Source organism: Anomalospiza imberbis, chromosome 12 (genome assembly GCF_031753505.1).
Source record: "Anomalospiza imberbis isolate Cuckoo-Finch-1a 21T00152 chromosome 12, ASM3175350v1, whole genome shotgun sequence".
Taxonomy (NCBI): domain Eukaryota; kingdom Metazoa; phylum Chordata; class Aves; order Passeriformes; family Viduidae; genus Anomalospiza; species Anomalospiza imberbis.
The window spans coordinates 20,974,595-20,999,333 of NC_089692.1; the positions used below are offsets into that span (position 1 = coordinate 20,974,595).

The 24,739-nt window shown below is 51.1% G+C and overlaps 1 protein-coding gene across 1 annotated transcript in view; it reads left to right on the forward strand.

The window, feature by feature from the left end:
* The window catches only part of ZFHX3 (zinc finger homeobox 3), a 126,066-nt gene that overhangs the window by 90,436 nt on the left and 10,891 nt on the right, over positions 1–24,739 (forward strand). The window contains 4 exon segments of the mRNA XM_068203275.1: positions 7,152–7,259; positions 15,953–16,086; positions 16,277–16,477; positions 24,279–24,384. Of these exon segments, the coding sequence (XP_068059376.1) occupies positions 7,152–7,259; positions 15,953–16,086; positions 16,277–16,477; positions 24,279–24,384 (549 nt within the window).

A 24,739-nucleotide genomic window follows, 5' to 3' on the forward strand; every position in this document is an offset into this window, starting at 1 on the left:
TTCTTGGAGCAATACCATGGAGAGGGAGAACAGAGCAGGAGTTGTATATTTAAAAATAAAATACTAAACAGAAAGAGGACATTTCAGTGTTTCATTTAAGTGTGGTTTGTGAGGATGATGGGTTAAGGTTGTTGGGAGCTCTCCTGTGCATATTCAGCCCCTAAGGCTAAGCATGAATTAATTATAGCTCATTTTTGTTATAGTTACAGTGTTCTCAAGATGTACCTTGCTGCGAAGTTGCTAAAGTTGGCTATTAACTTCAGCTTGGCATCAGCACTGATTTGTTTGTGGATCTCCACAGCTTTTCTGAAGTGAGCCTATATTCCCAGTGAGCACAAAGCATCTCTTGCTCTACTGGCACGGTCTGATGAGGGCCTGCAGTGCTCTTCTCCCAAGGAGCACATGACAGGATAAGGGAAGACAGCCTCAAGTTGTGCCAGGGGAGGTTTAGGTCGTGTATTGGGAAAATTCCTTCTTGGAAAGAGCTGTCCACCCCTGGCACACTCTACCCAGGGCAGTGGTAGAGTCGCCATCTCTGGCAGGATTTAAACCCTGTGTGGATGCGGTACTTGGGGACGTGGGTCAGTGGAAGCCTTGACAGTGCTGGAGGAACAGTGGGACTCAATGATCTTAGAGGGCTTTTCCAACCCAAATGGTTCCATGATTCTACAAAAGCTGCTATTGTCTGCTCGAGTAGTTCCACCATGTGTTTTTAGCAGAAGGCCAGGGTTGCCTTCCCTCACAAAGTGGGTGTGGGCACCCATTCCCCGGGCACCTCTCCTGTGCTCCTGCCTTCTCATCTCTGCCATCCAGCTCCTCCATCTTCTTCCTCCCACAGGTCCCTTTGTCTCTGGACCCTTGTCCTGCAGGTCTCTGTGTGGGACCGCTCTGTCCTCTCTCCCTGCAGACCTGGAGCTGGAGATGGGCTCTTTTGTTTTGTTGTTTGATTTGTGTTTGTGTTTTTGCATGCATCTCCTTTCCAGCTGATTCCAGTTTGGAGCTAGGTTAAACTGTGCAAAATACTGTTTAAAAGAAAAAGAGAAAGGAACTTGTCAAGATGCATTTGTTAGATCACATTTAAAATGAAACAGAATTGAAGGTAGTTTTTGTCCAAGAAAGGGGAGGCTGAAAAGCCGTCAAGCCGCAGGAGAAAGCCCCTCCTTTGTTGTCCTCCTGACATTGAAGTGTAATTTTTCATGGTTATTTGGACTGGAAAATGGGGGGAAAGGGAGAGATGGGCTTGCGATTATTTCCCATAAATGACAACACAATCACATCACGCTCCACTACAAACATGCTCAAGGAATTTGCCTTTTTTAAATGTTTATGTGTGAAAATAACAGCAACCTTTCTAGTCCTACTGAAATTAAAGGGGGTAAGTCCCTGTCGGGTTTCACTGGTTTAAAATATATTCCAGTTTGCAAAAATCATGGACAGCCTTGTTCCCAGGGAGTGGGAGAATGGTGATGTTCTCCCAGGGAAGGGGCTCTTGGTTGTGCATTCTCCATCCCTGGGTGTGTTCAAGGCCAGGTTTGATGGGCTTGGAGCAGCCTGGTCTAGTGGAAGGTGTCCCTACTTATGTCAGGGGTTTGGAACAAGATGGTCTTGAAGGTCCCTCCCAAGCCAGAATAATTCTGTGACTCTCTGATGTCTGTGTCAGCTGAGCACGCCATGGTCAGCAGTTTCTGTTTGTCAGTGAAAGCAGCAGCGATGCTCTGGCCATGCTCTGGAGTGGAGCTGTCTGGGAAATAAGTGTCATTAAACCAAGGAACATGTAGTATTATATTGTCTTCCTGCAGCCCTTTGTCAGGTGGGACTCATCCACCAGCTTTGCATCCAGGATGGAGCTCCGTGGCATTCCCCTCGTAACCTTGCTTAGTGCTGCCTTTGCACTGCTTGGAGTCCTGCTTTTCCTTTCAGGAAAACAGTAGGAGTGAGCAAGCTGATGTAGAGTAATCCCGTTAGGAGCTGGCACAGATGGAGTTGCAGCACATACATGCAGGAGTGGGAGCTGGGGTCGGACCCCCATCTGGGCTCTCTCTCTGCTCTGTTACTGCAGCAGAGTGCGCTGGGCCAGGGGCGTGGTGTGAGCTGGAGCTGCCTCCCTGTGCCTCCTGGAGACCTTCCTGAGCCAGCTGCTGGGGGCGGCTGAGCTCATCCTGGGCTTCCTGGATGTAGGAGGGCATCGACCCACTACAGACCTCCCTCCTCCTCCATATGGGCCCGAACCTCTCCAGACCAGACCGGGGCAGGGCTCAGCTTTATACCAGGGACAGCAGTTGGGCTGTAGGTCAGCTTTATACCAGGGACAGCAGTTGGGCTGTAGGTCAGGTTTATACCAGGGACAGCAGTTGGGCTGTGGCTCGGTGGTGCTGGGCCCAGCTCAGCCAGCCCTCACCTCCCTGACAGCTGCGGCGTGCAGCCAGCCAGGGCTCAGGCCTGTCTTTCTGTCGGCTTTTTTGGCTACTTTTCCTGAAAAAGGGAGCGTCACAAATTCTTTTTGTTCCAAAGGAGAGACCCTGTGTACAATTAAAACTTGTTTCTGGTAAACCTCATTCCAGGAAAGATGAGCTTTTAACAAAAGGCTTTTGACAGCTGCAGGGTATTTCATTTTTTTAATGCCGAATGAAAAATCAATACATTTTTCTAGGTTATACATATTCAGAACAGGCTTGATATTTCCATTATAATGGAAAATGGGTGTCTGCACATCTCGCCTGTCAGAGCTGCACTGCCACATTTTCCAAGCCACTGCTAAATATTTCAAACCTGATTTGATTGTGGTTCATGACAGCTAATGTTTCTCAGCTCTCAAGCCTGCCGGAGGGTGGAGAGGCAGCGCACGCTCTTTCCCATGCCTACATTTTTGCCACCCCAGAAATGCCCTTTATCCCTTTGGATAAGAGATCTGGGTTTGTTAAGGGAAACCTGGCTGGGAGAGGAAGAGGTGAGAGGTCGAGCTGTTCAAGCTGGTCTGGATCCCATCAGCATTTGCCGACTTCTCCAGCTCTCAAACTTCCTGGGTCTGGGAAGGGACAGACATCAGTGGTGTGATCCTGTGCAATTGCATGCGGCAGTTTGGGTACATTTTGGTGTGTGACTGAGTCAGAGGTTCCCTGACCTCTGCAGAAATCAGATACTTGTGATTTTCCAGACTCTTCTCCTGCTCTTCCCCCTCCTCCCCCCCTCCACTCCCTGCTTAGTGAATGGTTTAATTTTAAATTAAAAGGAAATACTGCTCTCTAAAATGATTAATTCATGAAGGAAGCAAAGACTCTGCCTAGGATTTTGTGTGGGGCAGGTGGATTGAGATGGAAGAGCAGCTCCTTTGGCTCCAGAGCACTTTTTGCTCTCATTGTTGACCTGAGCCCTGGCAGTGGGAAAATTCATTTTAGAAGTTATTAATAAACCACCATGGACTCAGGGCGCTCTGGCATGGGAACCCATGCACAGTGTGTGTTGTTTGGGTTTCCCAGTGACATGATTCCCCCATACAAATGCCACAGCAACAGCTCTTGCACCTCTGAAGTCCCCTTTTCTGAACAGAATGTGCAGCTTTGGGGAGGAGGGCTCAGGTGGTAGCGAAAAGGTCATGGTGGTTTGGAAGTAAGCTCCCTACGTGTTGCTGACCAGTGCTCGTTCAGCCTCAGGAGCTGGTCTTGGGGTGGCCTGCACACTCTGCTGCAGGTGGGTGCTGTGGGCCGTGTCACGAGGATGGAGGTGGGCTCTGGTCAGTTCAGTGGCTCCGGTTTGCAGTGGCGATGGAAGCTCCTTGTGGTGCGCAGTGGATTGAGGGGAGGAGCAGACTTTTCCCTGCCAGACGTGCTGCTGGCCTGTTCTCAGAGAGGGATGCCCCAAAGGAGTACAGGGGATGGATGGTTGGGTGCCTTCACAGAGGTATTTGCTTTCCAGACCAGCCCCGCACCCTGGAGCTGCCGCTGTGGCTCAGCAGCCGCTGAGCTGTGTTCAGAGAGCGTGGGCACAGACCTTCCATGAGCAGGGCCCTGGCTGCTTTCACTGCCAGTGCTGAGGTCTGCTTGGCAGAAGCTGGGTCAGGCATGGGTGTGAGCACTGGAGGCAAGTTCCCAGCGGGTCAGAGCCCACTCAGTGCACAGAGCCAGCTCGGGTGGGGTGGCTGTCCCCAGCGTCCCTGGGCGCAGTGACAACAAGGGTGGCTGTGCCACCGGCCAGACCGAGCACGGTGAGCAGAGCAGCCTCAGCCTTCCAGAGAGCTCTGCTGGAAGGGGATCACAGCAGATGCAGTTTGTGCTTCCCCCTCCCCAGGGCTCTGTGCCAGAGGCCCTGGCAGCAAGGAGCTGAGCAGGGATGGGACAAGCTGGTTCAGAGTCTCCCTGGGTACATGTCTAAGACTCTGCTCCCTTCCCATCCTGCTTCAGAAAATTTACTTCTCAGAAAAAAGCTCAGGGTGGAGCAGGAGGAGGGTTTGCAGCAGGATCTGCTCCCTGCCCTCTGCCTAGCAGAGGGTGTTGAGAGTTTGTGTCCTCAGAGGGGAGCGTTCCCAGTGCAGGACTGTGGAGTGCTCATTGCCAGAGATGTGGGGGCTCAGTCCAGGCTGGTGGAGGATGGACATGAGGAGCTGCAGCCCCAGCCGTGCTGGGGATTTGCTGTTTGTAGCCTTGTTTTTTAATCATTTTCTCCCGTTATTGGTATTCAAAGCTCACATTTTTCCGGTTACTGTCAGCCTGGGCTTTCATCCATTTTAAAGAGCTATTTTTTCCCTTGTTGATGATGATGATGGTATAAAGACAGATGGTGTAACTGCTTATGAATGTCCTATTTTATTCTCCTCGAACCAGACAGCACACTGGAAGACACGTATTATTTCCACATGCTCAGGTTAGAGCCCAGACAGCGGCTGAGCCTGGCTCGCCCTTCCTCTTCCTCCCATGCCGATGCTGACACCTCCGGGTCGCAGCTGGGAGTGCCGCTGCGCCAGGCGCCCTTTGTTGTTCAGCCGGGCCGGGGGCTGGGGCTGGGGGATCTGGGCTGGGACTGGGGCTGGGGGATCTGGGCAGGGGGGATGTGAGCTGGGGCTGGGGGATCTGGGCTGGGACTGGGGCTGGGGGATCTGGGCAGGGGGGATGTGGGCTGGGGCTCAGGGCTGGGGATCTGGGCTGGGGGATCTGGGCTGGGACTGGGGCTGGGGGATCTGGGCAGGGGGGATGTGAGCTGGGGCTGGGGGATCTGGGCTGGGACTGGGGGATCTGGGCTGGGGCTCTGGGCTGGGGACTGGAGCTGGGGGATCTGGGCAGGGGGGATGTGAGCTGGGGCTCAGGGCTGGGGATCTGGGCTGGGGACTGGAGCTGGGGCTGGGGATCTGGGCTGGGGACTGGAGCTGGGGCTGGGGATCTGGGCTGGGGCTGGGGGATCTGGGCTGGGGACTGGAGCTGGGGCTGGGGATCTGGGCTGGAGGGATCTGGGCTGGGGCTGGGGCTGGGGGATCTGGGCTGGGGCTTCGGGCTGGGGGCTGGGGATGGGCAATGGGGGGCCGGGGCCAGGGCAGTGGGTGATGGGCTGCAGGCCATGGGCAGTGGGGGCCATCTCCTCACACTGTCCAGGAGGCCTCGGAGCGCCTGAGCCAGCAAAGAATGGTTAAAATGAATATTTAAATTAAATATACAAACCCATTACCACAGGTTTTTAATAAAACCAGCTAAAGTCTGCTTCCACAGCAGCTGCCCCAGCTGAAGGGATACCCTCACCCTGTGTGAAGTGGTTTGAAAGCACCAGGGTGGTGGGGTTGGGGTGGGGATGGTTTGTTGTGGTTTTTCCCTAGAGTGGAAAAAAGATTGGAATTTTAATTTCTGAAATGTGAACCCAGCTGCTGGTCTCACAGCCCTTCTCCCAGCAAACTTGAGCACTCAGCTCACATGGCAGACTGCCCATCTCACCCCTCCACCAGTGATATGTGTCTTTCTACGTGTTGGATGCCTTTGTCAGCACTGCCACCCATCTCCCCTCTCACTCCCAATTTAGGTTGTCATATCCTCAAACAGCACTGCTGAGTATCTGCAATCAGCTAATATATACTTTTAATCTGAATTTCTAGACCTGTCAGGGCGACATCGTCTTTGTGAGGAGGAGGATGGGGGTTGGTGCTTGAACCCGTTAGGTGGTTCAGGTAAATTGCAGGGTTGCGTGGGTTCATGGGGTTTACCATGACCACATAATGTGAGTTAAAATTCTAAACTATCCTGCCTAAAAATGGGTATAATGGCCTAAAAGTGCCTCTTTTAGCCCAGTGGTGGGGTAACCCCTGTCAGTTACAGGACTGTACATTAATACCCATAGTAGTAGATGATAATGTGGCTGTTACACCCTGGTGTAAAGGGGCTGACAGCCACAGCACTGCCACTCCCAGTCCCACCTGACGAGGTGCCTTGGAGTGGAGCTGCCCCACACCAGGTGGACACACTCTGTGCCCATTCTGTTGTTATGGGCTGGACCATGGTGCTCTGTGTTTTGTTCTGAGCTTTCAGCACTTCACTGAGTGTTTCCTCCGTGCTTTTGCACCTACACGGCGCGGCCCGGCTTTGCAGGCTCTTCCCCTTGCTGGGACGAAGGCAAGGCTGCCAGCACGTTCCTCCTGTGCCTCGTGTCTGGGCTGGGGCTGCAGCAGACCAAGCTGCTCCGAGCTTGGTCTGAGCAGGAGGGATGTCATTTGTCTGCAGTGGGCTCTGGCATCTTGGTGACTAGGGTCAATACTGCACCCTGTCACTGGGTCCGAAGAGCTCGAGATGGGGATGAGGAGGAAGGATGAGGCTGAAGGTGCTGGAGGCTCTGGTCACTCCCTCATGCTTCTTTAATCCCTGATATGGCTGGGTAGAACCTTGTTGTGTGGAGAACCATGTCACTGTACATGACACCTCAGGGGACCTCAGCAGCTCCAGGTGGTAGAAGGAGGCGAGGTTCTTTGTTTTGTCTTCATCCCTCAGTTCTTTACAGTTTCTGTCTTGACCAGTAAGCAAGTGCTTATCCCAGGTGTGCTGGGAGAGCACTGGGTGATGTTGATTACCTGCCACCCAACACTTGTGCACAGCCTTAGCTGTTGCTCTTACTCTTTGGCAGCTACCTATTCTTCTGTACTGCCTTCCATGTCTGTGTCACACTTTCTGCTTTTCTTGTTTCAGAAGAACCCAGTGAAGATGTGGAAGGGCCCAACGAAACAACTGGCGATGCTGAGGAACCTGCCAAGGAGCAAGAGACTGGAGGGGACAAGGACCAGAGTAAATGGACAGGTATGATTCTGTGATTTAGCAGAGCTGGTGTTTGGTCCCTCATTTTCTTCAAATCCAGGAAGGGGAGTTGGAAAAAACAGTGGTCCACAAAACCCTTTTAGCTGACCACAACGTGGCAGTGTCAGCGTGACGTAAGTGTCATCCTCTGTGAAGGCTTTGGGTGTGGCTGCTTGACATGCTCAGTGGTTGTGGTGGGTCAGGCTGGCTCTGGGACTGGACCCGGCAGTGGGGATCAACAGCTGGGAGAGGAGGAGGGAGAAGGGGACGAGCCCTCCTGCCAGCAGCCAGCATGTGGTTGGATTAAGCATATCATTTGAGGATTCTATGATTGTCCCACTCTGGAGAGGGCCACCCATCTTCCACCCTCATCTGGTCCCTGCTGCCCGCTTCAGCCTGGCTCCCGAACCCAAGGTGCTGAAGGTGGCATTCATTTTCCTTGGCCCAGGACACAGCAGTTCTGGCTCCAGGTCCCATTTGGTTGGCAGACAGTGTTGGTGAGTGCAATGCCTCAGAAGCCCACAGAAACCCTTCTTCCAGGCAGCCCTCTCCTGCTGCCTTCATGGTTGCCTCTTGGTGAGCCCCAGACAAACTTTGTCTTACACTGTCTTGCCAAAATGGAATGTGGTACTTCACCTCCACAGTTACAGTCTCAGTCCATCTCAGCCTCAGTCAATGGAAGATGTGTCCCAGCTGGTGAAGAGAACAAGCTGGGCCCTGTGGGCTGTTGAAGTTCCTGCTCTCAGTGTGGGCTATGCTCGCTGAGGTTGCTCTGTGTGTTCCTTCCCATCACACACTGATTCTTAACCTGGAAATGCAATTTGGCTTGGCTGTAGGTGGTTTGTAGTCTCAGTTCATTGTGTGGGATTGTGCGATGCTGAGCACAACCATTTTGTGGAGTGTCACAGACAGATGTAAGCATTGTTTATTGATTAAATCTCTTCAGGGGTAAATAGGGCTCTTTGCCCAAACCTGAAGCACTTAAAAAGGCTGATCTGTGTGCAAAGATTATATCTCAAAATATGTAAGGAAAAATGAGGAGCCTACTTTTTAAACCCTATTCTGTCCAGAAACCCTGAATCTGGATGGTTTAATTTCTTCACCCTGCCAGTGAAATTCCTAACCCAGTGTTTGTGAGCCAAGGAGCAGATCCAAAATGGGAGAGCTCCACGGGGCCTGCAAAGGGAGCTGTGTGGGGAGGACACAGAGCAGGTGTGTGAGCCCATGGAGCGTGGGACCAGCCTTGTGCGAGCCGAGGTGTGTGTGTGGTGGGCTGGTGCTGAGATCGGGCTGCTTCCAAGGGTGTAACACCACCGCCCTGGACTTTAAAGCCAGATTGTGTTACCAGTTGTTGCAGTCCAGCCCCTGTGCAAAGTAGGCACCACACCTTGCTCTTGTTTCTGCTCGTGTCCCTCGAGGAACATGACTGTGTTGACAGTCCTCATGGACCTCAGAGATGGGAAGGAACAGAAGCTGGGTCAGGTTATACTGACAGCCCCAGAAGAGAAGTGTGCAGGGACACGAAACCCCGGTGCCAGTGGAGCCGTGAGCAGGGAGGGGAGCGGGCAGTACCGGGAAGCTCTCCTTGGAGGAGGAGGAGGAGGAGGAAGAGGCTGCTGACACAGAGCAGGAGGGGGAGGCTGTGACCACAGTGCCATAAAGATCATGAAGCCTTCTCTGCATTTGCCCTCACTGAGCAGAGCAGCACAGCCTGTATCAGCAGCAGCCTGGGGAAAGCCTGTCCCCCAGCCCCCAGCCAGGGAATGGGCTGCAGAGCACTTGGTGATGCTGAAGGGTGTCCCTGGCCTGCTGCACTGTACCTGGGTGCTGGGACACAGAGCCCAGCACATCAAACCTGCCAGCTGCTCTCCCTGGTGCTCTGCAGAGCAGAGGGCAGGTCGGCAAGGGACAGACACGGGGCCTGTCCCTGGCTGAAGGAGTGGCTGGGGAGATGTACACCTCCCATCTCTGCCCCAGATTTTCCCAGGAATTGACCAAACAACTGTTTGTAAGTGCTAATGGGAAGATAATGAGATGACGAACAGTCGACACAGATTTGTCAAGAACAAATCATGTCAACACGACCCAATTTCCTTTCATGTGAAGAAGGTCCTGTTTGGAGTCAGTGTCTCCATGGGAAGGCTTTCGATGCCACTTTTCAGGACAGGCTGAAATGAAGCACAGACATATCAGTGTAGGTGACAGTATTGTACCACTGGTGGGTTTCTTTAGTGCTGGAAAGCTCTCCATTCCTGAGCTGGAGTGTTGGGGAGGCTGGGCAGCAATTTCAGAAAGCCCAAACATCAGGAACAATCCAGGACAGTGCAACATCAGTCAGGAGGAGAAAATGGAATGAACAGGCTTATTTGACCCAAAAGAAGGGCGAAGAGGAGGACAAGATAAGTCTTGTGCATGAAATGCTTCTGAAAGGAAGAAAATTATTTGTTCTCCATGTTGAGGATACAGACAACAAGACACAAAGGGCTTAAATTGAAGGGAGAAAGATTGATGTTAGATAACAAATTTTTTAAAGTCCTCCTGTACAGCCTGTGGCTTAAGCACTGGAGTGGGTTTTTTGGGAAGGTTTCTCAGAGGTCATTCAAGAAAAATAGACAAGCTGCCATCGGGAATAAGGCAGGCTCAGTCTGTCCTGCTTTGGATGGACTGGCTGACCTTAGGAAAAGCCTCTGAGCTGGGTGTGAAGATGGAGATAGGAGCAGGAGAGGTGTGGGCTGAAAGCCAGTGATGGGGCATGTGGAAGGGGAGGGGGACAGACTTTTTTGCTGCTCACCACCTGCAATTTGATCATTATGTTCCTCAGCAATTTACTCCCCTTTGTGCTTCGGTTTCTTCACTGTGCACAGGGGATTTATTTCTTCCACTTTCTTAAAGCACTGCAAGATCTGTAACAAGACACTGAGTTCTTTGCCCATCTCCCTGCCCCAGCCCAGGGGTGAGTGTCTGCACCACAGTGGGTACAGTCCAGGTGCAGCCTGTGCTAGGGTTAGTGTCAGCACCAAGGGGAAAACCTCTGTTCTTACTGTTAGCTTGTCAAAGTGTCTCAACTGCAAAATAAATGTATTGATTAATTCTTTGTATTGATTTTAAAATGCAATAATGTGAAGCAGAAACATTTTTAGGTGATACTTTTCAATTGAATATACTTGGGGAAAACTCCATCCCATAGAAAGACCCATTGGATCTTGATTTTTCAGAAATCTGTGTGGTTTCTGGAAGGTTCTGGAAGATGGCAGTGCCTCCACACTGGAGCAGGGAGTTGCTGTGTGCCTGATGACTCAGTGTTAGACATTATCTTGTCATGGCTAATGTGAGATTCACCACAAGCAAACCAGCAAGGGGGAAAGGAATTGTGGCTGATCCCAATTCCATGTTTAAGGCAGGATGTAGATGATGGATACTCAGCTGAAGCCCTGCTCACTGCAGTACAAGGCCTCTCAGATTTGAAGTGGTGCTGGTTCATGTCTCTGATGGAGAATCCCATCACCAGCAGTGACCCAGCTACCAGAGGCTTCCTTAATGCACTGTCCGTTGGGTACACGGAGAATATCAGGGGTTTTTCCACAAAAACAAGAAACAAAGTCTGCTTAAAATATAGATTGAAATGAAATCTTTCTGGAGGACTAGCCTGAAGGGCTTTTATTTTTGTTAATGATTTCTTTTTTCTTTTTTCTCTTTTTTTTTTTTTTTTTTGTCCGTGATGCTCACCTAACAGAGCAATTAGTGCAATGGACCGTCCCTGATTCGAATCCGTGGTAGATTGCTATTAAAGGAAGTATTAATGGGCTGCTGAGAGCTGGGAAATTGTTGCAGAAAAGTGTGTTTATGGAGTATGGTGCTGGCAGGCATGATTTCAATTGGATTTGACATGTTTAACATAAATGTATACTGCACAGCTCCTGCAGTTTATGAATAATTCCTACAGGCCGACTGCCTTTCTAATTACTGAAATTGAAAAAAACAGGTCAGGCACATCCTGACGGAAATCTATTCCTGCTCCTCCCCCCGGCTGCTTTTTGCTGCTTTTTTTTTAATATCTGGCATTTGTGGAGCACTTAATGGCCGGGATGTTCTGGGGGCCTGAGAGGCTGGGAGGAAGGGGACGAGGGCCATGATGGAGCTTCTCAGCACTGGCGCCTGAGCGAGGGAAACTGGGGAGAGGGGATGGGAGAGAAGGACTGGGAGTTGCCTGTAACTGTGTTTTTCCAAGGATATGTGAAGCACAAAAGGCTCCTGGGTGGCAGCTCCAGCTCAGAAACGTGGCTGGGCTGGGTGGCTCCATGCAGCTGCTGGCTGAGCTCCGGGCATGCTGGGCTCTGGCAGCACTGGAGGTGCTGCAGGACCTGAAGTGGGCTGCAGGAGAATGTCTGTGGTGCCAAGCAAAGCCTCACTTCCAGGAGCCCCTGGTGCTGCTTGGCATCTCATAGAGGCATCTGCTGGGTGTTTCGTGTTCATATGGAGCAAGGCAGGGAAGTCTGGTGGCGGCTGGAGCTTCTGGATATTAATATTTCATAGTAATTCAGCTGTGGGTACTTGCTGCAGGTGGGAAGGTATGACACAGCATTAGAAAAACTAATTATGCAGCCATTTTTGGGGCTGTGAAGCAGCAGTGAGGATGGGTGCAGAGTGCACCGAGCATGGGGCATTTACCTGTCAGCTGAGTTACTGTCAAATACAGAGCTGAGAAAGGCTGCAGAGCAACAGGTAGTGCACAGGCCTGATAGTGTGGCTACAGCAGCTGATTGGAATGGAAGTTCCTTCAGGGAATGGGGAATTAAACAGACAGTGTTTGGGGAGGAAATGCTGGCTGTGTGTTATTGAGGAGGTGGCAGTGCTGCAGCGACTCTGGGTGCCCCGAGCCCTTCCCCAGCAGTCCATGTGGGCTCTGGCCATACCTGCATCAAGGCAGTTTCTGGAGAATGGATGAAACAGATAAACTAGCCCTGGACTTCAGGAGACACACAGGTGCTGTAAGGGCACAGGGGGCAGAAGCCTTGGGCATTGATGGCACAGGGCTGTGTGGCACAGTAGCGCAGTAGCAGCTCGCACTGGTCCGAGGACTTGCGGAGCTGAGTGATGGCTCCGAGGACACACTGAGGTGATTTGAGGAGGGAGGCACCACCAAATACAGAATGCTGTTTTCCATCAGCACAGTTCCCTGGTATCGCTGAGAACTTCCCCAGGCCAGCAGCTGGACTTCACGGCAAGGATTTTTTTGGAGTCTGGTGGTGTTTAAATCAATGGCAATAGCAGAAACCCCACTGTAAATTTCTAGGGCAAGTGGCAAGCTGGTTTACGGAATGCAGGGAGATGAGAACCTCTGGCTTACGGAAAGCAGCATGAATTAATAATCATTTAATTGGCTTTTCCATTATGTTGCTTGGTTGGGAGATGGAAGTTTAGATGAAGGGGCTGTCAGTGATACTTCAGCTAAAAGAATCTGATGGGTAGGAGGTGGGTGGTGACTTCCTTCCCACCAGGATGGAGAGCAGCAGTTTAGGGGATCCGTGCTGGCTTTGCCTCTGGAACCAGCAAAGGAAAGGCCCCCGCTTGCAAGGAAGTGCCCATCTCACCTCTGGAATAAACCCAGGGAGGATCTCTCCTCCTCTGAAAAGCAGAAGCTGCTGAGAAGAGCGAGATCAGTAGATCTCCAGAAGTGCTGTGGCAGTCCCGCCCCATCACACCTGGATTTAGGGGATATTTGTTGAGAAACACAGGTCTCCCTCTAAGTCAGTGAATCTGACCTCAATCCATTTAAGGAGTCAAAGTAACAACAACACTATCCGATGTGCAGATGTACAGTATAAAGTATGATGTACATCATACTTTAAAGCAAATTCCTTTTCTGCCCTGAGAGGCCTGGGCCTGGAAGCAAGATGCTGGCCATGGTCCCTGCACAGGTAGTGTCTCCGTGTGCTGAGTGTCACTCAGCGCTTCAAGGCCATGGCCTTCTGGACATTTTGAGCTCAGGACGTTCTGTCCTGTCCTCTCTGCACAGACAGAAGGTCCCAGGTTATGCTAAGAGTTCTGCAGGCAGACACCAAGCCACGTCCTCATTTCTCCTGGTAGCAGAGAGTTCTTAATTCCTCTGATCATCTGTGATGTGGACTGAATGTGTCATTTTGTGCATTTGACTGTTTATCAACAATAAACTTCAGTCTTGGTATTAAAATTCCCAGCTGAGCTGTCAACTCAAAAACTAATACTTAAAATAAATATCCTATGTGCAACAAAGCAGTTATTCTTGGGTCTGGACAATCATCAATAATTCTAGTTTTGAAGGATTAAGGTTATGGGGTTGGACTAAGTGATTTAATGAAATTGGACACTTAGGAGATGGTACATTTTAATTACCTGTTACTAATTCTAAGCAGGCTGCTTCACAGTAGAAAGGAGATGAGAAAATACCCTGCTGTGACTCCCAAGGTTGGAGCTGGTGTTCAGCAGCCTGGGGTAGCTGATGGTTGGGCTGAATTCAGTCACTGCATCCAGAAACACTCCACTGGTGAGCAGCTGGCAGTGGTCAGTGCCCAGTGCAGGGACACGGTGTGGACCAACAGGAGCTACAGTCACCACCTAGAGAGGTCTAAAGGGACCCGAAGCCATGACTGTCACTGTCATCCCCACCCAGGGCAGGTCTAGAGCAGGACTTGCATGGCTGTGCCAGACCACCCTGGCAGACCAGGGGTCTCCAGCTGCTCTTCCCAACACCCAGCAGCCTGATGGGGGCTGGCTTGTCAGTGTCCGAGGTCACACTGAGGACTGGACAGTGTCAGCAGTGATCAGGCTCCTGACAAGGGCCACTCACATCACACAGGGCTCAACAGGGCATTTTAAGGCAGGGTGGTCCCTCACCCACCACAGTGCTGGCCCTTGGTGGTGGTCTCTCCTCCCCAAACCCTCCAGGAGGGACTGTGTTCCTCAATGGAGGAGCAGCAGAGTGGTGCCATGTTCCCAATGCTCCAGGCACATTTATTATAGGAAGCAAGGAAGGTCAGTTCTGGCCCTGCAGACATCTTAAAGCCGTTTCCAATTCTGACCCGCAGGGAGAGTTTCAGTTCAAGCAGGCAGCTGAGCAGAGCAGCCTGTTGTTCTGTGAGGGCAGAGCAGGATCTGTGATGGTGCCCATCAGTCAGCACTGACACTGCAAGCTCATTCCACTCCTGGTTTGGATGTTTTTGTGGAGTTGGCAGCACAGCAGAGTGCTGGGGTTTGTACTCCAGGTACAGCCAGGACTGTACATGCACACGTGGAGGCTGCTGCCCAGCCAGGCGTGGAGCACCAGGCACACAGCCAGTGGTGCTGTGGGGAGCAAGATCACTTCCAAGCCCATTTGGCATGGACCAGCCTACCAGGAGAAATTCAGCAATCCCGGATCAAATCCTCTAGTCCCTGCTTCCCTCTGGCAGTACTGCTACCTGTTTGTAATACTTGTTTTCCCTCTCCCAGAACTTATTTTGCCTCTGTTCAGCTGAGTGCAGAGCTGGGGACTGGCAGGGAAGGTAGTTAGAAATGGGAATTGTGTTCTCCACTGTGATGTGGTACATTTGGAAATACAGCTCGTGCCAGTGCTCAGAAGGGTCTTTGAGAAGGAAGCAGTTTGCTGGGATCTGACTCTTGACAGTATCGTCTGAGACAAGGAGCAGATACCAGCGGGTTCACAAGTTGAGTAGGAGAAAGGGGGAAGAGTATGGGGGACTGGCCTGAGAATGCTACAGCGCCTTGTTAATCGGCAGCTGATCCATCATATTAAATATCCAGCTGTCAGATATTACCTTTCAAGTGAAAATGAATAACTCCCATTAAGGGCAAAATGGGTTTGAAGTCGATTCGAGACAGATTAAAGTACCGTTATGAATGTGTGTTCGGGGAGGAGGAGACGGGGGCTGTGTATAATATACTTGTCCTTACAGTTTTTAAATAATAGATGTCCCACAAATTTATGTACTGAAGGCAGCCAGGGTTCGGGGGAGGAGAAAGGTCAGGGATGTGCTTCTCCCAGTGCCACAACTCGTGTTTTGCTGTTGGCTTTAGGGCTCATTTGCATTGATCTGTTTGGCTGAATAAAATAGCCTTTTCTCGGCTTATCACAGTGGGAGTGCTTGGGTCCCCTTGGCCGGGTCCTGCCAAAATTTGTGCTTGGAAGCACCAGATGTGCATTCCTCTGGAGGCATGGGCTGAGTCAGCCAGAGCCGTCCCAGCAGCACCACTGCTGCCAGCATGGGTGCCATCGATTGGGCTGACAGCCAAACCACCAGCCCTCTCCAGGGCAAACACATTTCAGAGTGTCTGTATGTAGAATGTCCTGGGTCAGCCCAGCGTATGAGTTCTACCTTACCGAGTAAGTCCAGCTGCTCCTGGAGGTGACACATGGGCCTTCACCATCTGGCCAAGCATCTGTGTGTCCAGGGCAGCCACAGGCCCAGAGTCTCCTGCACCTGCAGGTTGTAAGCATCCCCCAGAAGCAGCTGAGGTCTTTCTGCTTCTGGCCACCAGTGACACAGTTCCCATGCTGTGGGAGATCGGCAGGAGGGAACTGGTTTTGGCCTGGTGTGCATTGAGGACATAGGTCAGTCCTCAGATTCACCCTCCTCCAAGTCCTTAGGGTGTGAAGACCCTGTCGTGGTCCAGCCTAGGCCTCTTTGGGGTGTCCTGATGTTAATGGCTTTCTGTTGCAGCACCAGCCAGCCAGCCAGAGAAGGAGCTGACAGAGCCTCCAGCATCCTCAAAGCGGATATCGTTTCCCAGCAGCTCGGAGTCGCCTCTCCCCTTTAAGTGGTCGAAAACTTCAGAGGAGACCAAATCAGAGCAGGTAAGGCAGAAGAACCCATCTCTCTGTGCAGGTAATGTGCTTCCAATGTGCCAAAAGCAAAGAATAAAATGGGAGAAAGAGGATGAAAGGCAATAACTGGTGGCAGAAGGCATCAAATTATTGAAGCCTGGCTGTAAGAGATGAAAGTAGTACCTGGAAGAGCTGTGTGATTCATTTGTCTGCTCTGCAGATGTACCAGTGTCCATACTGCAAGTACAGCAACACAGACGTGAACCGGCTGCGGGTGCACGCCATGACCCAGCACTCGGTGCAACCCATGCTCCGCTGCCCTCTCTGCCAGGACATGCTGAACAACAAGATCCACCTGCAGCTGCACCTCACCCACCTGCACAGCGTGTCACCTGACTGTGTCGAGAAACTCATCATGACGGTAAGCGGCTGTGTAGACAGGCAGGCTGCTGCCATCCCAGCATGTCCACTGCTGTCCTGGCATGTCCACTGCCATCCCCACAAAGGTGAGGAGCAGAGAGTTGCTGTGGTGGCAGCTCCTTCACCTGTCAGAGCTCTGCCCTTGAGGTTTGCTGCACCCTGGTATGTTGTGTCCCTGCTTGAGTTCTGTGAAGTTCAACTGTTGAGTGATTTCACTGTGAAATCAGGATAAATACAATTTCCTTGAGCTTATGAGGTCAATGCATGGGATGGCAGCTTGTGCAAAAGCTTTGGGAAGATCCAGCAGCTGATGGGATTTATTGTCCCCGTTGCTTCTTTGGTATAATACTTGATGCAAGGTTGTGTCTACATTTAAAAACTTGTCATCAAGTATATAGAATAAGTGTTTATTTTGATTCCTGACACTTTTTCTCTTTGTGTTTCTTTTTCTTGCACCCTTTTTCTGCTTGTTTTCTCCCTTCTTTGCCAGTTCTTGGCACTGGGGGTGAATGACACGGTGTTTGTTGTAACGCTGATGTTCTTTGCCAACTCCCTCCTGTCACATCTTCTGAGCAAGCACACACAACATGACCTGGCTGCTCTCTTACAGTTTTCTTGTCTTCTCTTTCTGTCACTCTTCCTCTCTACAACTCTCTGAAAGAAGGTTGGAGCCAGGTGGGGTAGGTCTCTTCTCCCACGAAACAAGTGACAGGACAAGAGGACTAGCTGCAAGCTGCACCAGGAGAGGTTTAGATTGGATATTAGGGGAAATTTCTTCATGGAAAGGGTTGGAAAGCCCTGGCACAGGCTGCCTACAGAACCAGTCACCACTAAGGATGAGTCACCATCCTTGGAGGTGTTCAAAAATCATGTGAATGTGGCATTTGAGGACACGGTTCAACCATGGTGGTGGTGTTGAGTTGATGGCTGGACTTAGAAGATGAAGGGTCTTTTCCAGCTTTAATGATTCTGCGATTCTGTGATTACTTTTGTGACTCCTTCTTGAAGACAGGAGGGACAGAGTCACAGAATCACGAGTAGTCTTGCTCTGACCTCCACGAGTAGGCCAACCTCCCTGCTCAGGCAGGGTCCCTTGAGCATGTTGCTCAGGATTGTGTCCAGACAGCATGTGAGTATCTCCAGGGAAGGAGATTCTCTCTGGGCAGCCTTTTTCAGTTCCCACTCCATAAGTGCCTTTATGTTCTTATCTTCCTGCTTTGCATTGCTAGCTGCCTGTCTCCTCAGGGCTTCTCAGGACATAGCTCTGCCCTGCCGGCCGCCTGTGCCCCTGGGTCACAGAGCTGTCCCATCCCACAGACCACGACCTCTGTGACCTGTGTCCGTTTCACTGGTGTTGGGGAAGATGAAATAGGAAAACCTTATAAATATGACTGCCTGGCAAAAGATTTGGAAAATACAGACATTGAGATGAGAACTAGATTTGAAATAACAAACCTTAACTACTGAATAACTAGAAAACAGTAGTATAGCCAGGTTGAAAGCAATCCCCCTTCTGATTAAACAATGCCCTTCACCTGCAGATAGGTCCAAAGGTCAAATGGAATGCTCTGTCTCACCCCCAATGTATGGTTCATCCCACACCTGTCGCCCTCCCCTGAAGTATCAGGTATCTGTGACCCCATTGGCCCAAGTCCTGCTCCAGCCCACCTTGAAGCCCCCTGATAAGGTGTGCCCGAGGGACCAGACTCCCTCTTGGACCTTCCCCTGGGACCCTCACCTGGAACCCTCGCTCCCTCTCTCTCCCTCTCCCTTTCTCCCTGGGCCTGCCACGAGTTGTGCCTGGCAACTCCAAGCAGGGCCTTTCACCCCTTTTAATAAACCACATCTTCTAAGACCTGACTTCAGAGATCTCTCATCCATCCAAACCGTCCTGGAGTCCCGTGCTCTCTACAGACTGGTGCTGCTCAAGTGTGTAAATACCTTCTGAGGGTTTAAATGGCCCCTGTTCACCTCTTAACTACATTGGTGGCAGGTGTTTTGGCTTTCTAAGAGCAACGAGGAGAAGCCAAGCCCCTTCCCTAGGCCAGCGGGCGTAACCAGTTTGTTCAGGGTAGCTGTCATGCTGGAGTGGAAGGGTTTGTTTCGAGCCAGGCAGGGTGCCTGGGCAGGGTGTGTGCTCTGGAGCAGGAGTGTTGGGCTGGTCTGTCCTCAAGCACATCTGTGTCCTCCAGGATGTGAGGGAATGGCAGGAGCTCAGGACACTCTGCAGAGCAGGTCAGGCACTGTCCCTTAGGTGAGCCCACTTGCTGTGCCAGAGCAGGGCTACCGGGCCCTGCAAGGATGGCAGAGACTGGCCCAGCCATGATGCTCAACCTCATGCGTGCTCCTGGTTTTCCCACCTTTCTTCCCTTTGGCACCTAGAGACACATATAGGAGGGTTGCCTCTCCTCCTCCAGGTCTCACAGCACTGGGTGAAGAAGGTGGGTCCTTTTGTATGCTGTGACAATATTTTGAGCCAGCAGTATGGTTTGTGCAGAGCATGGCAGCATCGAGGGTCCTGACTTGCTCGTTCTCGTGAAGACCCCTGTGGGTGTGACGTGCGGCGGTGTTAGCGCCGCGCGAGGGAATCGCAGCACCGCGGCTGAGCCAGGTCCCTCTCGATGCAGCGTCTGCGCTCAGCGCTGGAGGAGGCTGCAGTTAATAACACCTTATCAGACGCCGCTCAGGAACCTGCAGTGTCTAATATGTCTGTTGCCAGGGTAACGGCTCCTGCTTGCGCTCAGCATCTCCGAGCTGCCTGGTCGCGCTCCCTCCTTTTCATATCAGCGAGCAGCCGGGCTGGCTGTCCCACGGGACCCCCATGTCCTCCCACTGGCCCCACTGCAGGGACAGGGGCTGGCAGGGCTGCCTGAGGAGCAGAGCACATGCCGTGCCCCAGTGCCCCACAGGGACGGAGGCTGGGGCTCACACTGTCCTCCCATCTCCTGCAGCTTCCCTTACGTGGGGCTGGTGGATGAACGTAGCCAAGTTCTCTCTCTGTGGCATCTCGGCCTCTTTGAGCAGGGCCAGGCTCCACCTTTCCCATCACAGCCTCTGCCTGGGCCCGTAAGGAGGGTGAAGTGCAGTTCGCCCGCGCAGGCGATTACAAGACTGATGGGCTGGAGCTGGGAGAGAGGACGGCTTCCCAAGAGCCTCTGGGAGTGGGAGCTCTCCCTCCTCCCACAGCCAGCCTTATCCTTCTACACATTTCTGTCTCGTCATCTCTGCTGTCAGCTTTCTCTTCCTCAGTTCAGGGCATCTTCCAAGTGTTCCAGTCATCTTTCCATCTTTTGCTTTTTTCACTTGCTCCAGGAGTCATTCCTGCCCATCCCTACCATCTCACTTCCCCCTCCTGCTGTCTTTACATTCTTACCCCCTTTCCCATTGCCTTTTCTTACTGCTCTCTCCCTTCTGCTGTCACTCAATTTTTCTCTCTCCCTCCTTTTCACCCCCTCCCTCTCCCCCCTTTCCCTCTCACTCTGTGTCTCATTCTCCATCTCGGATGAAGGTAATGAAAATAATCGGGCTTCATTAATTCTGAGCCCTGTGAGATGATAGCCATTTGGAGCCATGTTTGCCAATTAGATGGTCTAAATTAGAAGTGACCTTGGTATACTGCCATCACTTTGCCTCTCAGAGTCTAATGAAGCTTTTCACTCCAGCACCCTCTCTCTCTCTCTTTGTAATGGAAATTACCTCCTTTGTCTGGTGGGGAACCTTCCCTCCCGTCTGTAATTCCCCTGGTTTCATAGACATGGGGACAGTGATGTATCTCCTCAGACCTCTTCTAGAGGTTTTCTTTTCAGAGCCACATGATTTCAGCATTTTGGGGTATATTCAGGGGAACCATCCCCTCGTTTGGTGTCCATGGAATCAGCACAGGCAGGTGCAGTGTGAGAGGAGCTGGCTGCTCACACCAGCCAGGAGTAATTGTTTGGACATGTCAGCAATATGTGGGTGTTATATTGACGGGTGTTGGGCTCTGAGCCTCCAGCCCTGCACAAAAGCAGCTCTGCAGTTGGTTGTCAAAAATCCAGTAGATCCAGTGGTGGCCGGAGCTGTGTGTGTCACTGCTGGAGGTTGTCACCAGTGAGGAGTGGGGCCACTGGTGTTCTGCAGAGGGGTGACAGGTTTGTAGGTGTCAGGGTGTGTGCATACTGGTGGGGCAGGGAGGCAGGAGACCTGACCCATCAGCCCTCAGGTGCTCTGTAACAGTCATTGCCAGGCCACTGTGTCCATAGAAATGGCCACCGAAGTGGGGTGCTCCTGCCTCTCCATGGATCTCATCATCATAAAGACATTTTATCTGCTGAAAGGATCTGAATTTCACCCAAAAGGTGGGCTTCTTGGAAGCAGAGAGGCTTGTCCAGCAACTTTCCATCCTTTAAGGACCTTCTTTGTGGTAACAAGAGGAGAACTTAGCGGGACCTTAGCGGTCGGAGCTGCAGGGGATAGTGCTCAGGCTGTGCACAGGGGTGAATTTGGGGTGACATGGAGCAGTGAGGTGCCATGCTGCAGTGAGCTCTGCTGGTGACCTGTGGGTCAGGAGATGGTAGCTGCAGCCACGGGGTGGTAGGGCTTGGTGTTGGACAGAAAAGAACAGGCATGGATGGAAGGGAAAGGAGGAGACAAACCTCAGTTGTTGAACTCACAGCTGAGGGTTGTGTTTTAGTAATGGCTCACACTGACTGACGTGTTGCTGTTGTGAAACACTGCTGGAGCCATTGAAACGGGTAGACAGGAACTGAGGAGGGGAGGGGTTGCCAACTGAGGAGGGATGCCAGGAAGACACACCAGGTATCTGCAGGTGAGAGGGAGGAGGAGAGCGTTTGACAGCCGCACGCACTAGCACGGCTGTGCTCCAGATGAACACACTCCTTGCAATCCCTGGAGCAGTTACTGCCATGAAATACATCTGCAGTACAAAATGCTGCATCGCTGAGCGCCGCTCCTGTCACACCTGCCGGGGAGCCGTGGGCCACTGCACCTTCCTGCTCCATCATGTCCCCACTCAATTTAAACAAAAAACAGCCTCGGCATGCAAGGCAAGTTTTGCAGGTCCGAAGAAATGAGATGTCCTCGGATGTTTTTGCAGTGTAAAAGGACAAACCCTTCAAAAAAAGACAGTCTGGAATTCCGTGTCAGTGCAGAGTGATTTGGGCTGTGCAGCTCATTTGCACTCGTATCTTTGCCACCTGCTCAGGGCTGGTCCATGGGGATGAAAGGACGGAGGGTCCTGCCCTGGATCGTGGTGTAGGAAAGGGGCAGGTGTCATCTGGATGGAGCCAGAGGACTAGAGCGAGTCCAGTTGCTGACCAGTGCCTTCTTTCCAGTAGTTTGATCCCCAAGGCCAGCCCACAGCTGCACTGCCATAGTTCCCACATCCATACCCAGAATATCTAGTTCCCTGCACTTTTTTCCAAGCTTTTTTTCTGTTTGCCTTTGGGAATTTTGTGCCTGTAGCAATTTAATGTGCCACAGCCTTTTTTTTCCTTCCTTTTTTTTTTTTTCTTTTTTTCCTTTTTTTTCCCCTCCTGTGGTGGAGGGAGGATGGAAGGAAGGGAAGGAATGGTGGCTGTGGAGATGCAGGTAGATAAAGGTAATTACTTAAACACATATAGGGCAGGACTTACAGGTTTGGAGCCCCAGATTAAGATGCAGAGGAGCATGTGAGGTTGATGATTATATTTCGGGGAGAGTTAATTGACGGAAGGTGAAGGCAGACAAAGAACCGCTGCTTACTGCCTTCTTGAATCCCAATCAGGAATTATGATTAAAGACGCGGCGAGACAACAGAGGCCTGATGAATTGGTGTCTTTTTTTTTTCTTTTTTGCCGTCATTCACACTTGATTGACTTCAACCTTTCAAGTGCAAAAGTCTCTCTTTTCCATTATTATTCATAGCCATCTGAGTTTTTCTAATTAAAGTGTATGAAAACAATTACTGATCCGTCTTACTGAGCGTGGTGGTGGGGACGGCTGCCGTACTGTAACGCCTATGAAAAGCCACAGCTCTATAATGATGTGCAGCTGAGGTGTTAGATAATTTTATTCTTTTTCTACTCTGTTGGGGTTTTTTTTAATTTCTCATGATTCATTTTTCATAATTCCTAAAGATCCTAGGAAAGCAGGCTCTTTCTGCTGCTAGAGCTGAGAGGGACGGTTTCTTCTTGCCTCCCTTTCTCAGTGTCCATGCTCATCCCCCTCCTCCAAGCCCAGCTACTGGAAATTACTCTGACCTTTCACGTCTACCAACCAACCACCCACAGCCATCAGATGCTTCTGTTTAGCATAGAAGGTGGAATGAGTTTGCTGCATTCAGCTCCCCTCCTGGGATATGTCAGCGGTCTTTTCTGCTGCTCCATGGGACCTGGCACTCACTGCCTTGCAGTGGCTGGCCCAGGAAAGGGAGGGAGCTCTACGTCCCTCACAGCTCAGGTCACAGCTCTGCAGCCACTTCTGTGCCACCATTTCATCCTGAGATTTTCCATGAGCTTCAGCTTCACCACAGGTGTGCTCCTGTGTCCTGCGGTTCACTCAGAGCCTTGTGATCCTTGGCTGTGCAGAAAGCCGGGTACATGGGATGCAGTGGCCACACACCTTCTCTCTCTCCTGAAATCCAGGGTTCAGATGTCCTCTCCGTATCCAGCAGAAGGATGGAGAGGCTTGTTTTGCCTTACCCCTGAATGGGAGTGTTCAGTTGTGCCTTGCCTTCCCAGCAGTGGGAGGCTGGGAGCAGGAGCACCACAGGCATCGCCAGGAGCACCTGGTGAAAGGGGAACGCTCCCTGCGTGTCAGCAAGGTGGCATGGGCAGCTGAGAGGAGTCTTTGCTTGCCACAGGCACTGACCAGCACTGGAAGCCCTGTGCTGGAAAACACAGGGATGGTGACAGTGACATGGTTCTGTCTGTCCTGGTGCTGTGAGATAATGTTCCAGCAGTGTGAGACATGTCTCCAGACATTCAAAAGCACGTTCATTATCCTGCATCTGATGCCAGCCATGTGCAGGCTGCTGATGAGATGGTTTGTGACCAGGTATGTCCAAAGAAACAGTTTTTCAGAACAGGATGAGTGTGCACATTTGGCTCTTCCAAAGAGCCTCTCCAGGTGAGCCGTGCAGATTCTCCAGCTCCGTAGAAGCAGTCATGTCCCAGCACTGCACTGGTTGTGATGGTGCAGGATCTAGCCAAATATTGAAGAGGAGCAAAGGGAATGCATCAGTTAGAGCAAGGAAAGGGTTACCAAAAGCTTTTTATTTCACAATTTGCTTTCTCTTTAGTCCTTTCTTATTCATCCTTTCCTTTGTCACCTCTCTCCTTATTTGTACTTTTCTTTCTCATGCCCCTCCTTTCCCTGCATCGATACACTTTGAAAACAGTGCTGCAATGCTCCCTGGTTCAAGATTACAGTGTACTTTACTAGGTATGATTTAATTAGGGGCCTTATTATGTTTTCAGCAGCTTAAGGTGGGCCTTTCAACTTATCTACCTAATTGGTTGCACAAGAAGTTTCACAGCCCATGACAAAACATTGTCAGTGATCAAAGTGTGAATTCCACATAAAGGAAAAATATTAATAATAAGATTATTCTTCAAGTGTGCACTGCTAATTATGTCCGGAATGTAACTGTAGAAACACTTTTGACTGATTTGAGCTTTGTCTAATAAATACGAAGTCTTCAGTGAGCTGGGAAAAATGACGTCTCTGACTTCACAACACTGATGTCTAGTTTCATGACTGGAGATGTTTAAAATATTTCCTTGTGTTTTTCCTCTCCCTATGTCCTTTTCCCCTGTCTCTAGGTGACAACCCCTGAGGTGATGATGCCCAGCAGCATGTTCCTTCCAGCAGCTGCTCCAGAGAAGGATGGGAACTCAGGCACAGAGGAGCGGGAGGGGAAACAGTCTGGTGAGTGCAGGTCAATGAGATCTACTGTCCCACCACGGCCCCAGCTCCATCACCTGGTCAGGGACCAGTTTCATTCCTGTTAATCCTCTCTTTGATAGGACCTAGACTCAAATACGGTGTTCAGTTTGATGAGCCTTCTTTTTCGAAAATAGGCAGGACATCAAAAAGGAACAGTGAAGACAGAGGTGGCTGAATGGCTTTTGCTTGAAAGGGAGAGTTGAAGGTGATAAATGCACTAAGGGATGTGTGTGTGAATAATTTCCAGATATTCAAAGTGAGCAAGGAAGTAAATTGTGTAGGTTTATGCAATGGGCTATGATGAGGTTAATGGGCTGCTATTGAAACAAATGAATGA